A 13,088-nucleotide genomic window follows, 5' to 3' on the forward strand; every position below is an offset into this window, starting at 1 on the left:
CTATGTCAGTAAGAGAGTGAGAAATTACAAATGTATTTGAGGATTGAAACGTCATATATTTACTATTTATTATTCTTATTTGAACACATGTTTTCTGATTCTGATAATGCTGAAAATCAACAAAGCTTCTCACAATCCCAATTAAACTTGATAAGTACATGATGATATTATGAGTAATAAGCAAATCACAATACAACTGTAACTTGTAAAACGTTTCACATCATACTACTAGAACAATACTATTGTAAAAACACGACCACAATAACCGTGTACGTTTAGAAACTATTATTAGTTTGAAACACTCCATTTCAGAGCTACATTCGTGCATTGATTTAGAGATGGCATAAACAGTTGTTTACAATGCAGAAATAAATTCTTCACTTTCTACGTGTGCAACAAATACTCATACATTAATTTACGAATATCTGGTGAAATTTATAGAAAACCATTAGAACCAAGCTTCTGAAACTCTTAGAACAAGGAATGGTTTGTTTAAGATTATACGTTATGTTTAAGAGTTGTATGTTAATGAAGTGCATTCACACTTAATCGTATTCTTAGAATTACATTATTGGGACAACTAAGTAACGTTAATATTTACATTGTGTAGGGAAAAAAAGACTTTTATCTAATCTAAAAATATTTTACCGTAGGATACAACCATACCTATAAGTTTTTTTTTATTTGTTTGAAGTTTAGCACAAAGCACGATGGGCTATACATGCACTTCCCACCACGGGTATCGAGAACTGGTTTCTAGAGTTGTAATTCCACAGACATACCGCTGTGCCACTATAGAACACTAAGAAAGAGTAGAGACGTGGTGTGACGAAGGTAACGATCTAGAATGATGAATCCAACTGGCTATGTTCGACGAAAATCGCCTCAAAGAAGTCAGTAAAATGTCTTCTTAAACTACTGATTCATTAAAGCGTAACAAAAAGGATTAATGGGACTGTTAGCGTAGCACAAAAAATACGTAAAATAGAAAAAGTGATAGTTGACACAGCGGACAGGATCGGAGCAGAATCCCTCTACCAGTGCACATATGTGATATGGCGTCCAACACAAAACAAATGCTCCGAAAATAAAGGAGGTAGTCCTCAGTGCTTTCCTAGCAAGGTTTTCGGATTTCGATTTTTGCCTCTTTTCTTTCGTGTGCTTTTTGTACTTTTTTCCTTTCCTTCCGAGGACTGTCGCGAATTGTGTTTTCGAACGAGTCGTCGTAAAGTATTTGGAGGAGCAACCGTAGTGTTTGGTTGGTCACAATCATGGTTCACGATTGGCTGCATCTCCTCCGGTTTCACTACGCACGTTACCATCTTGGATTTGGATATATTCTCTACCTGCATGCTTACCTTGCTGTTTTTCTGTTTACATTGTTCGGGTTGAAGAGAAGGAAAATCATAACAAATCACAGGATTAGTATTTACTGATTTGTCCTTGGTTCGTGGCTCAGGTGTATCTTCTGTTGGTTGTGGATTATCTGTGAGGACAGTTTCACTGGCTGGAGAGGGCATGGCCACAGAACTTTCTTGATCAATATACTTTACGTCAGAGGTTAATAGATATTCTAATGGTTGTTCCTCTCTTACCGAAGTCAAGTTGAGTGTTTTGGGAGATTGCGGTTTTTTCTTTGGAAATAACATTTCTTTCGTCAGAAGGAATAGTATTTATTATTTTATTGTTATCAGCTGTTATCGTGATCTTCAAGTCTAAAGATGGCGCATTCGAAGGGGACATAATCTTTCCAGTATCCATAACGCTCTCATTTCTGATTGTATCTTTACCTGAATCCAAAGGAAGATTCCTTTGTAGAGCCGAAAGCGGAGGAACTAATTTGAGGATCTGTTCGTCGGTAATTGGAGATCTGACGATATTAGTGTTTTTTAATTTTTTTCTCGTTTATTATAAAGAGGGGTAGCTTTAGATGCACTTTTATCTTTAGGAATTTTTTGCTGGCTTTAAGGACTTCTCCGGCTTTTGATAATTTTCCTCGTCAGAATCAAACATTGGGCTATTATATATATACCAGTCTGGATCAGATGCGTCCTTCTTCTCCTAGAAGACGACAGCTACAGCATTTCCAGTTTTATTTAACAACGTTTTCTGATTGGATGGACAGTTCCCACTCCCTACAGTCTGGGAGTTCTGGGGATTAATTTGGTTTACAGATGTTTTAGTATCTAAATTTCCTGGTTGGGCTGTTTTGGGTTTGTCTTGACAGAGTAAAGTACTCTGTGTTTTAGATAAACCAATCGTTTTACGTTTTCCTGACGATTGCCCATGGCCAATAGACTCTGCATTTTCTTTTGTTTTGCAGCTGACCTCTTCTACATGTCACTGGCTATTTTGTTTATTCCTCCATAAAGAACAAATAGCACTACTAACGTGGCGTAAGAATAATCAAAATCAGTGAAGTGACTGGGTCTTTAAGAAACTGTACAGCGCACTCTCCAGGGTTTAGATCTCTATAACCAATAAAATGTTCCCATCCCATAACGCTAATGAAGAATACGAGGAAAGGAATGATCCACGTTACTGCTACCATGAATATTACCTTGGTCCTAGCTCGCCAGTTTCGGTATTTGGCGGCGATGTTAACAGAGCAGTACCTGTCGATGGTTATAAGAAGTACGGTGTAAATAGAAACGAGACAAACGGTGTGGTCAGTGGCTAACCACAGGTCACAAGAAATGGGTCCGAGATCACACCGACCAGCTAATGCATAAACAGCGTAGAATGGCATCGATACCATTCCAATAAGAAGATCTGATACAGCTAAGGAGACTATAAAATAGTTACTTGGCTGTCGAATGGTTCGTTCTACTGCAAAATCCATTAATACGGGTATGTTAACAGCAACAGTAAGTATAATACACAGACCAATGGAGACAGCTATGAATATTGTTAGCCACAGACAATATGGTGCGACAAGAGTATCAATAGTTGCCGATGTACTGTTTGTGGCGTTGTCACAATGAATTGTATAGTTTTCACCATTTCTCTTATTTAAACACACGAGTGACAAAAAAATCCAGAAAATTTGATCCAGTTTCTTCTACCAAAACTTTGACCTCTGACCCTATAGACACTGTTGTAGTCAACCAGTTGGACAAAGAAAAGAAGTTGGCTAAAAAAGATACACTGCTGTTTCGCATGGACGTGTGACTGTTACGATTTGAAAAAAAGGCAGTAGGGGGCGATACTGGATTAACCTGGGACAGAGTCCGTGCCAGAAAATTTTCATTGGTCATAATTATCTTTTAAAAAGAATGTTAATCTTAATAACCGCTTGTAGAAATCACTTGTAATTCACATCGTTTTATTTTAGTGTGCACGGAAGTTCCTGTTGGAAACATGGAAGACAAATAAAAGACAGTATAAATATTTATGTAAGTAAGTTAAAAAACATTAATTTGTTTGAGTCCAAAAATATTCTAGTATTTTAAACCAAAATGTTACAAACAATCTCAGTGTCGAAAATAAATGACGTCATCCCTTTTATCAGGTTAATTCAAATTTCATACAATAAAAAAATTACTTTTGTCAAATTGCCAAAAGAAAGGAAAAAGCTTTCAAGAGCCATATTTACATATCACAGGTATCAGATTATAGGTATTTACATTTACTGTTGAGCAACGGAGGAAGGGGCAGCTGCGTTATAAAAGTGATAGTTAATCCCGTTATTTGGTTCAAAGCTGGACAAAGTAGATGCTGTTAACAGGTTTATTTTGCTGTAATCGTGACAATGCTAGAAAATAAAGTTATTTTGCTTAATTACTGACAAAATTTACTAATTTCCTCAGGTACACTTTTCAAACAATTGAAAAGTTAGAAGAAACTTCGTGTACTCGTGGTTTCAGAATTTCTTATTTGCTTTCAGAATGGTTGAGCTGTGTTTGATAACATCTCTGATTTTGAAGCGTCACGTTTGGTAGTGTAAATTGGAGTGAACAAAGAGAGCTTTTTATACTAAACTCCCATTTTAAATACACTTCCCACCTAAGTTGTTTTTAACATCGTAAGAAGGTTTAAGAAATTATTCCTTCCAACATTTCAAAGACATTTTTTACAACTTAAAAATTGTTCATTCCAGAAACTAGTGTTACTTATTCACTTTAATATTAAACCATTATTTCGTAAATAGATTCACTTCAAAAGTATGAGAACTCTTTTAAACCATTTTACTCTTCGGTTGCTTTAATTTTTGCCCATTAGAACTAATACTAAATCTAATCTGAATCTGCAGGCGGAAGAGATGTACATTAAAATATCGAGTATTCTGTTGGTCTAATCTGTCAAGACAAACCCAAGACAGCCCAACCAGGAACTTTAGATACTACAACATCTGTAAACCAAATTAATCCCCAGAACTTCCAGGCTGTAGGGAGTGGGAATTGTACATCCAACCAGAAAAGCCTATGCTTATGCTATTTTTGCAAACCCACATGTAAACATCGATCAGTAGACTTTTTCTTTTTGGTAATTATGATCTCGTTATGGTAATTCCTTGCCGAACACCAAGACCCTTATAGTTGGTTTGTTGTTTCTTTTTACTGACAAAAGCCTAAGTTTCCTCATTTTCTTTCTAGAAAATACTATTTAAAGATACTCGGACTTCAAAGTGTAACCACAAAGTAAAGAACTTCCGCAAGGGGGGGAGTCTTTACTCGCTTCAGGTCTGTCGCTGTTGCAGTCTAACAGGCGTCAGCACTAGGCTGGTAACATGCTTCGTTGTAGGTTCTCTTTAGTGAAAGTGTATTAGCTATTCGACCGGAAACTTCTGATTGAGCTGGAAAACCAAATCCTTATCTCACTTAATTTCAGTAAACAGAATAAATAAAAATACACGAATAATAAGCTGATTAAGGTGCAACCTGTTAATATCCAACTTTGTTATCACCAGATGACGTAAAATAAACAACGTGTGTACAAATTAGTCTTATCAAGCAACCATAATCAATGTTTCTCATTCGATAAAATAACAGTTGTTGTAGTGTGTACTCCTTTTAACATAAGACAATATTAGGTATATTACATGTTCAACCACTACGTTCCTAGTCTAATCCTTTAGGCCCGGCATGGTCAGGTGGGTTAAGACGTTCGATTCGTAATCTGAGGGTCGCGGGTTCCAATCCCGTTGTACCAAATATGCTCGCCCTTTTAGGCGTTATAAAGTGAAAGTCAATCCCCCAACACTTATATGACCCAAGAGTTGGGGGGTGGGTGGTGATGTCTCGCTACCTTCCATCTAGTGTCACTGTATAATTAGGGACGGTCAGCGCAGATAACCCTCATGTAGCTTTGCGCGAAATTCAAAAACAAATAAACAATCTATCCTTCAGGGAGTGTCAAGAATTAAAATAAGTATTGTATTAGAATTGAAACCCCACTATATTTGTTATAAGCTTACTACTAATGTCTTGTGACAAGTGTGATTATAATATTTTTTATTTGCTTAAACCTAATGATCTAAATAGTCTCATATGTAATTATTTATATATATTTCATTACATTTAGAAAAACGAAACTGTCATGAATCAAACATAATAAAATATAAATATTTCACAAAAATATTTTCCATGCTCCATTTCACAAAATAATTACCTTTTTCTCTCAGTCCTATCTTTCACAAAACAAACCATTTTTTTTTCTGCGTTATTTTTCACAAAATTCCCTTTTATCTATGTTTTGTTTCATAAAACAATCTTTTCTTTTTCCTATTCTCTAGGGAATGTTTATCACTTGAATTGTGCTTTAAATTGTAACTCCAGAATATATTTTTAATGTATAATAAGTACAGTTCATTTCACATTTCATAGGCATTGCAGACTGTGATCAAATATATGCATCAAATCTGTGAAGTAAACAGAATTCAAAACAAAATAATCATTGTAATAGGCGTCACTTACTTAAAAAATATATGCTAAATTTCGAAGTCTTAAAAAATTTCGCAGATAAAACTAACTTATTAAGACATTTCAATAACAGATGGATGGTCATAACTATTACAATTATTGGTGTAAAATAACCTAAGTACTTTAATTCGTAGAGTTTTTACTTTCTTCGAAGTTGTCTAAAAGACTTTTTCAATCAGGGAAAGAAAATTCACATACTTTTACAAAACATTTCTGTGCAAGAAATAATTATACATACAGTTCTTGTCAGACATTTAAATGTAATTTAATATAACATCGTATAGATATATAAGTATCAAAAACTATAACTACTTAACTTTCGAAACAATTGTTGATTTTAAATTGTTTGATTTGCTGTTAGTTTCATAAATTGTCATATAACGTCACAGAAACTGAACGTTGTATATAACCAACCGTTTCCAACGTTTCACAGCGCTACAACTTGTACCTTAATAAAGTGTTCTTATGAATTATTTAGAGGCTGTTTATTCCCAAGCCGGCCCTCTAAGTCGAACATCTGGAGAGTTTTTTCAACAGATAAGGTTTGTTTGATAGCATTATGTTTTCTTTGAATTTTCTTGTACGATTAAATCGGTTAAAAATGTCGAGTTTTGTTTTTAATAACTTCTACAATATTTTCCGTATTTACCTTATTATTTTTTAACTCAAGCACTTTCACTGTCTTTTCGATCATGACACTGGACCGTGTATTAAAAAGTACAAGAAGCTGAAAGTTGAAAATCCTCCCCCAAACGAGACAACTACACTTTCATCTTTATAATTAAAGTTTTGGAATTTCGCACAAAGCTACTCGAGGGCTATCTGTGCTAGCCGTCCCTAATTTAGCAGTGTAAGACTAGAGGAAAGGGAGCTAGTCATCACCACCCACCGCCAACTCTTGGGCTACTCTTTTACCAAAGAATAGTGGGATTGAGCGTCACATTATACACCCCCACGGCTGGGAGGGCGAGCATGTTTAGCGCGACGTGGGCGCGAACCCGCGACCCTCGGTTTACGAGTCGCACGCCTTACGCGCTTGGCCATGCCAGGCCGTCATCTTTAGAAAAGACCAAATATTACCTTCTCATTGCCAATGGGTCTACATGGTACTTCTTACTGTAAAAGTAAAGGATTCGTGATAAGAACTTTCGCTTTTGAAATAACAAAACTGAAACCTATATGTTTTATATTTGTTTTTCTGAATAGAATATTAAAACAAGAAAAAAGTCCAGGAGGTATGTTCATCAGAAATATCATGGTTATTACCGTTTTATGAAAATGTTAATTAATATTTCTGTATTTCTAAATTGCAAGAATAGGAAAGCTCAAGAGGTCAGCATGGGTAGACACACCTTACGAACCTGAACAGAGTGATGTTTATTTATATGTCTATCCTATTAAGTAATTAATTGGCTTTATATATATGTGTAGGGAAGAAATATAATCTAATCCTTTCCATAATTACTAATTAATTAACACGCCTTATAGTTATCAAGGTTAGTAACCTGTACGATCCCTTAAGTCTAATTATCAGTAAGTAACTAAGTTTTAATGACTAGATATAAATTACGAAATGGCTCAAATAAAATTGACAATAATTGGAATTCCTTTAATAACAGGCCGGCATGTTCAGGTGGTTCAGGCAATAGACTCGTTATCCTAGGTTTGCGGATTGAAATCCTCGTCACACCAAGCATACTCGTCCTTTTAGCCGTGGGTACGTTATAATGTAACGGTCAATTCCACTATTCGTTAGTAAAAGGGTAACCTAAGAGTTGGCGGTGGGTGGTGATGTCTAGCTGACTTCCCTCTAGTCTTACACTGCTAAATTAGGAACGGCTAGTGCAGATAGACCTCGTGTAGCTTTGCGCAAAATTCAAAGCAAAACAAATCAAACCTTTATTTACTGTTGTTCCCAGTAGTTGTTCATGGATACTGATGATATTCGCGTCGAGACCATTAGTACGTTTGCCATATCTTAAGCAGCCTCATCAGACTTGGAATCGTGTGAAAGGCCTTATCATGCGAGAAATAGCAAACACGGTGCTTTGCTTTCAATCTTGGGCTCTCAGAATAACTGGTTTTATTCTATGTTTCTGCCACAATCTTCATGTTTCTGTTGTGGTGATTGAGCCTTGGATTCAATCCTGGGTCTTCTTGGTGAAAGTCTGGTGGGTTATCTACTCAACTGGTGTCTTTAAAATTTAGTATCAAGTTATATAACTAGACTCATTAATGATTAGACTCTGGTCATCGTACAGGCTACTGATTATGTCCACAACCCTACCTGTCTCGTGTGATTACGAAAAGTTACGTTTCAGTCATACGCATTTTACTGATTTACACGTTTAACTGGCATATGCCGTTGAGTTATTTAAAATCTCAATACAATTATTAAAGTGATTAAAAAGAAAATTACTTCTATATTCACACACACACACGAGTATATTTGATTATATACAAACGCTTTATGAAATCTTTGTATGTTTTGGGTAATAGTTGTTTTAGTATGTGGCTAAGGCCTTGATGCTCTGACAGCCTGAGATAGCAAATCGTTATCTGATAATCTATCATTGTAAATAGTGCTAGAGTATCTTCTTGATTTGTGAGAAACCACGAGTTATGTGTATTGTTAGGCTTTTAATCTCTATGCAGTCCATTTTCTGTCGTCTATGTAAGAGTGAATGTACTGAGACACTAGAAACTCAACCACAGCCTGTGGAGAAATAAAATAATTAGAAAACAACAAATGTGTGTGTTTTTGATAATATTTGCAAAAACAATAGTAAAATAAAACTTGAGGAAATATATATACATCGAAGAATTTCACGACACCCTCTTGATTTTGCAAAACTTTTATTTTATATGATAAAAAATATTCCAGAATATATATTTATTTAGTATTCCATAAATTAAGCAAAGTGAATACAGAATTTTCAGTGAAGATTTAGATATATTTTTAAATCATTTTCCGCATCATTTCCTTCCTATTTAATAACACCTAAATAATGTTGTAACGTTGTTCGCACTTTATTTACGATTATAACTTAGGATACTTTTAATGTTTCAATTATTCAAAGTATTAGGGTCAGATGTATTACGATTTCTCTTCTAAATAGCAATAGAGGTCGTATCTGCTTGTTATCTTCATAGTATTTCATTTACAACAAATAAGGAAATTTTCTCGCTCCAATGGCGACTACTTACTTAGAAGTGCCAGTAACCGAAAATAAATATTTAAATATGATCACTAAGGGTAGAAAGTAATTAGGATAAAACACGTGAATAAAAGAAGTGAATTACACACAAAATATAAAAATGCAACTGCAGACAGAAGCCTAGAAATCAATTGAAATTTAACTGAAAATGGGAAAGTCATATCGGGTCAGTTCAATACTACTGTAATTACAATATTATTTAGGAACATAACGCCACATTTGTGTTTAAGTTCGACTGTTGTTTATGTACAAAGCTAAACCATGAGCTAGCTATCCGTGTTCTGCCTACCACGGGTATTGAAACCCCAATATTTAACATCGTAAGCTTCCAAACTTACCGCTGAACCACTGTGTAAAAAAAGAGTGCTTTGTTCAAACATAAAAATCAATACAAAAACTTGAAAGTTATAATAAAGGAGTCATTAAATAAATATATAAAAACACTCTTTAAATTGTAATTAATATTTATTCAATTCTGTATTTGCTTTCACGTAAAGTTATAACGTTTTATTTCGTGTGTCTATCCTACTTCACGACACTTTCCCCTGGTGGCTCACCAGTAAATATGATGAGTACTTTTCACGCAAAAAATCAGGTTTCTATACCCGCGGTGGGCGTAGCATAGCTAATGCACTCTGTAGCTTTTTGCTGCAAATAAACAAGTAAACACTACCTCACTTAATATCTAACTTACTACCTGTTATTGGATATCATGGAATATTGTCCTCAGATCGGATATCACAAATAGACAATGAAAAGCTCAAGAACTGAGTAAGCGTCATTGAAGAAAAAAAAAGCCATTAAATAAAACATAATATCGTTGTTGTTTCTTTGACCTGTACTGTACGGGAGCCACAAAAGGAACTTGTAAAAACTATTAAATAAAACATAATATCGTTGTTGTTTCTGTGACCTCTACTGTAAGGGAGCCACAAAAGAAACTTGTAAAAACCATTAAATAAAACATAATATCGTAGTTGTTATTGCGACCTGTACTGTACGGAAGCCACAAAAGGAACTTGTAAAAACCATTAAATAAAACATAATATCGTAGTTGTTATTGCGACCTGTACTGTACGGGAGCCACAAAAGGAACTTGTAAAAACCATATGCACATATAACTGCTTCATTTCAAAACCTTTTTTTAAGGGCGGTTTCTTAGTTACGGATCTTCGATGAGTGTTTGTTAAAGTTTTTTTTAGATTTTAAAAATACAAGTAACTACATTAGGTTATTTGTGGATTTCCTTGTTGAAGGCTATGGCCCACAGACACACAAGATTTTGTCCCAGTGATAGTTTGAAAAAGGTTTCAGTTTGGATATTGTAACCCAACCGTACTGGTAAGCTTTGGAAAATTAATCCTTCAGCAATAAGCAGTTTATAGAATGAACAAGTACAATTGATACGTTGTTCAGGTAATCGTCTTATTGAAACTTTTCGTTGTACCAGTCAAGACTTAGGCCTGGCCACGTTATAGAAGTCTCTTCTTATTATATAATCGTAGAAACACAATATTAATCTTGAAGGGCTTAGACATAATAAAATAATAATATAAAGTATCTGTTGTTACTCATTATTAATAACATTTAAATTAGCATCTATTTATACGCCCTTTCCACCCACCCACCCCCAACATCTACGGACTTAAACTAGGTGTCGATACTCATAATGGACAGAGCAGAGATAGGCCACTGTCTAGCTTTGAACGTAACTTTAAACAAAAAATCATTTTAAATATCTACCTGATGTCTTCTTCTGGGACACTGTTTCCCAAACTCTTTTAGTCAAAGGTTTCCTAGATACGAATAAAAAATATTTGAACCCTTCCTCCTAAGCTATAACTTCAACATGGTAATTGAAAAATTATGCTGTTGTAAAAATAATAACATCTGATTTCGACACATTGTATCATTTAATTAATTCAACGTACGTCTTATAGGCTTAGTTTTTTTTTGTAGAACTAAAATTAGTTCAAAGTCTTTGTTTTCGGATTATATTTTGGAGGCTCCCGGAAAAAGCTTCGCAGCTCCAAGTTTGAGAAATACTGTTCTAGGAAATTTGTTTTCGTCAGAAATAAAAAACTAAATCTATGACCAAAGCTTGAAGTAAGACCGATTTCAAACAAGTTACCCTTAAAGTTATTCTTCATGAAAAACAAATATCAGAACCACTGAATGTCTTGAAACTTCTATTTACAGTCACACGTGTATTCTTGTTTGTCAGCATAAGGACCGTCACGTTGTGGAAATGGAAAAAATGCCGCACGATGCTTGATTGAATATTTTTATAGTAAAATCACACTGAGCTACCTGTTGTGTCGTCCTCGAGGAATTTAACTCTTGATTTTAGATTTGTAAATCCGTAAACATACCGCTATGTCTCTAGTGGACACAATGCTCGCTAAGTAGAGAAACTGTGAATAAAGTTTCTTATATTATTTTAAATTGAACTAAGATTGTACACTTTAAAATTACACTTTAAGAAAACTCAAAAAGCATTTTACTTTCTAAAATAAATCATAGCACGTTTCCTAGTTACAACCCGCAGCTTCACAAGCCCATTGATTGATCTGGAGACTACAGCTACAAAAGACTAATGATCGTACTAAAAACAACAGCTACACAAGACTACTTATTGCACTTCAGCCCACAGCTACACAAGACTAGTGAGTCTACTACAGACTACAGCAACACAAAACTACTGACTGTGCAAGACTAATAATTGTACTACAGCCCATAGCTACACAAAACCACTAATTGTATTACAGATTACAGGTACATAAGACCACTGATTGTACTACAGACTACAGCTACACAAGACTAGTGATTGTATGTACTATAAATTACAGTTAAATAAGACTAGTGATTATACTTCAGAATACAACTACAGGAGACTAATGATTGTACTACAGCCCACAACTAGACAAAACCATTGATTGTATTACAGATTACAGTTACACAAGACTAGTGATTGTATGTACTACAGACCACAGCGAAATAAGACTGCTGGTTGTACTACAGAATACAGGTACACAAGACCACTAATTAGACTACAGCTACATAAGACTAGTGATTGTACTACAGACTGCAACTATACAAGACCAGTGATTGTGCTACATATTACACTTAAATGAGACTAGTGACTGTACTTCAGACTGCAGCTACACAAGACAAGCGGATGTATTACAGACTACAGCAACACAAGACTACGAATTATACTACAGACTGCTACTACATAAAACAAGTTATTTTACTACAGACCACAGCTACACAAGATCACTGATCGTACTATAATTCATAGCTGTGCAAGAATTGTAATTTTACAAGAGATAATTTTCGACTTCTTCCGGTAACATTTATTAATGTAAGTATAACAAAACTACATTTGTAACCAAAACAATAACAGTGTATATGCTTGGTCATGCATGTTGATTATAAGACAATTAAATGTGAATATAACTGACAAATGACGCATTAAATGAGCGAAACCTGCAATTAATAGAAGTAATTCTAACTTACAGAACTGCAATGAAAATATGAATTTTTATCACGCATCGCCTCTGTTGAAGTGGCTAGAACCATCCATGACAAATTTAAATGCAACAGAAATTCTTGACAATCGTTCTTCACCAGTAAACATATTATCACGTATTGTATTTTTTAAGCGTAGTTCATATAAAAATACACGTTATAATTTAGTGAACTGTGGTATTTGAATGTTTTGTGTACCTATCTTAATATAAAATATTTTTTCACATAAAAAACGTTAATTTATCCGTGTGTTTAATTCTTTTATTTTAATTAGCACAATATTGTGCGAGAGAATTATCACCTCTAGTCAGTTTTTTATTTTGAATAATGGATTACAAGAAACATAGTTGCTGAAAAGCAGGCAGAATCAGTTCTTGTCACACAGAAGAATTAGATATTTGTTTTACCCTAACAGGCT

The 13,088-nt window shown here is 34.6% G+C and overlaps 1 protein-coding gene across 1 annotated transcript; it reads right to left on the minus strand.

The window, feature by feature from the left end:
• Window positions 1–2,172: 2,172 nt before the first annotated feature.
• Window positions 2,173–3,257, minus strand: LOC143236543 (putative muscarinic acetylcholine receptor gar-1). The gene is given in 3 exon segments (XM_076474847.1): window positions 2,173–2,407; window positions 2,410–3,061; window positions 3,219–3,257. Coding segments are annotated over 3 exon segments (912 nt in total). The 3' UTR covers window positions 2,173–2,186.
• Between the last annotated feature and the right edge of the window lie 9,831 nt (window positions 3,258–13,088).

The sequence above is a fragment of the Tachypleus tridentatus genome, chromosome 13 (genome assembly GCF_004210375.1).
Source record: "Tachypleus tridentatus isolate NWPU-2018 chromosome 13, ASM421037v1, whole genome shotgun sequence".
Lineage (NCBI taxonomy): Eukaryota > Metazoa > Arthropoda > Merostomata > Xiphosura > Limulidae > Tachypleus > Tachypleus tridentatus.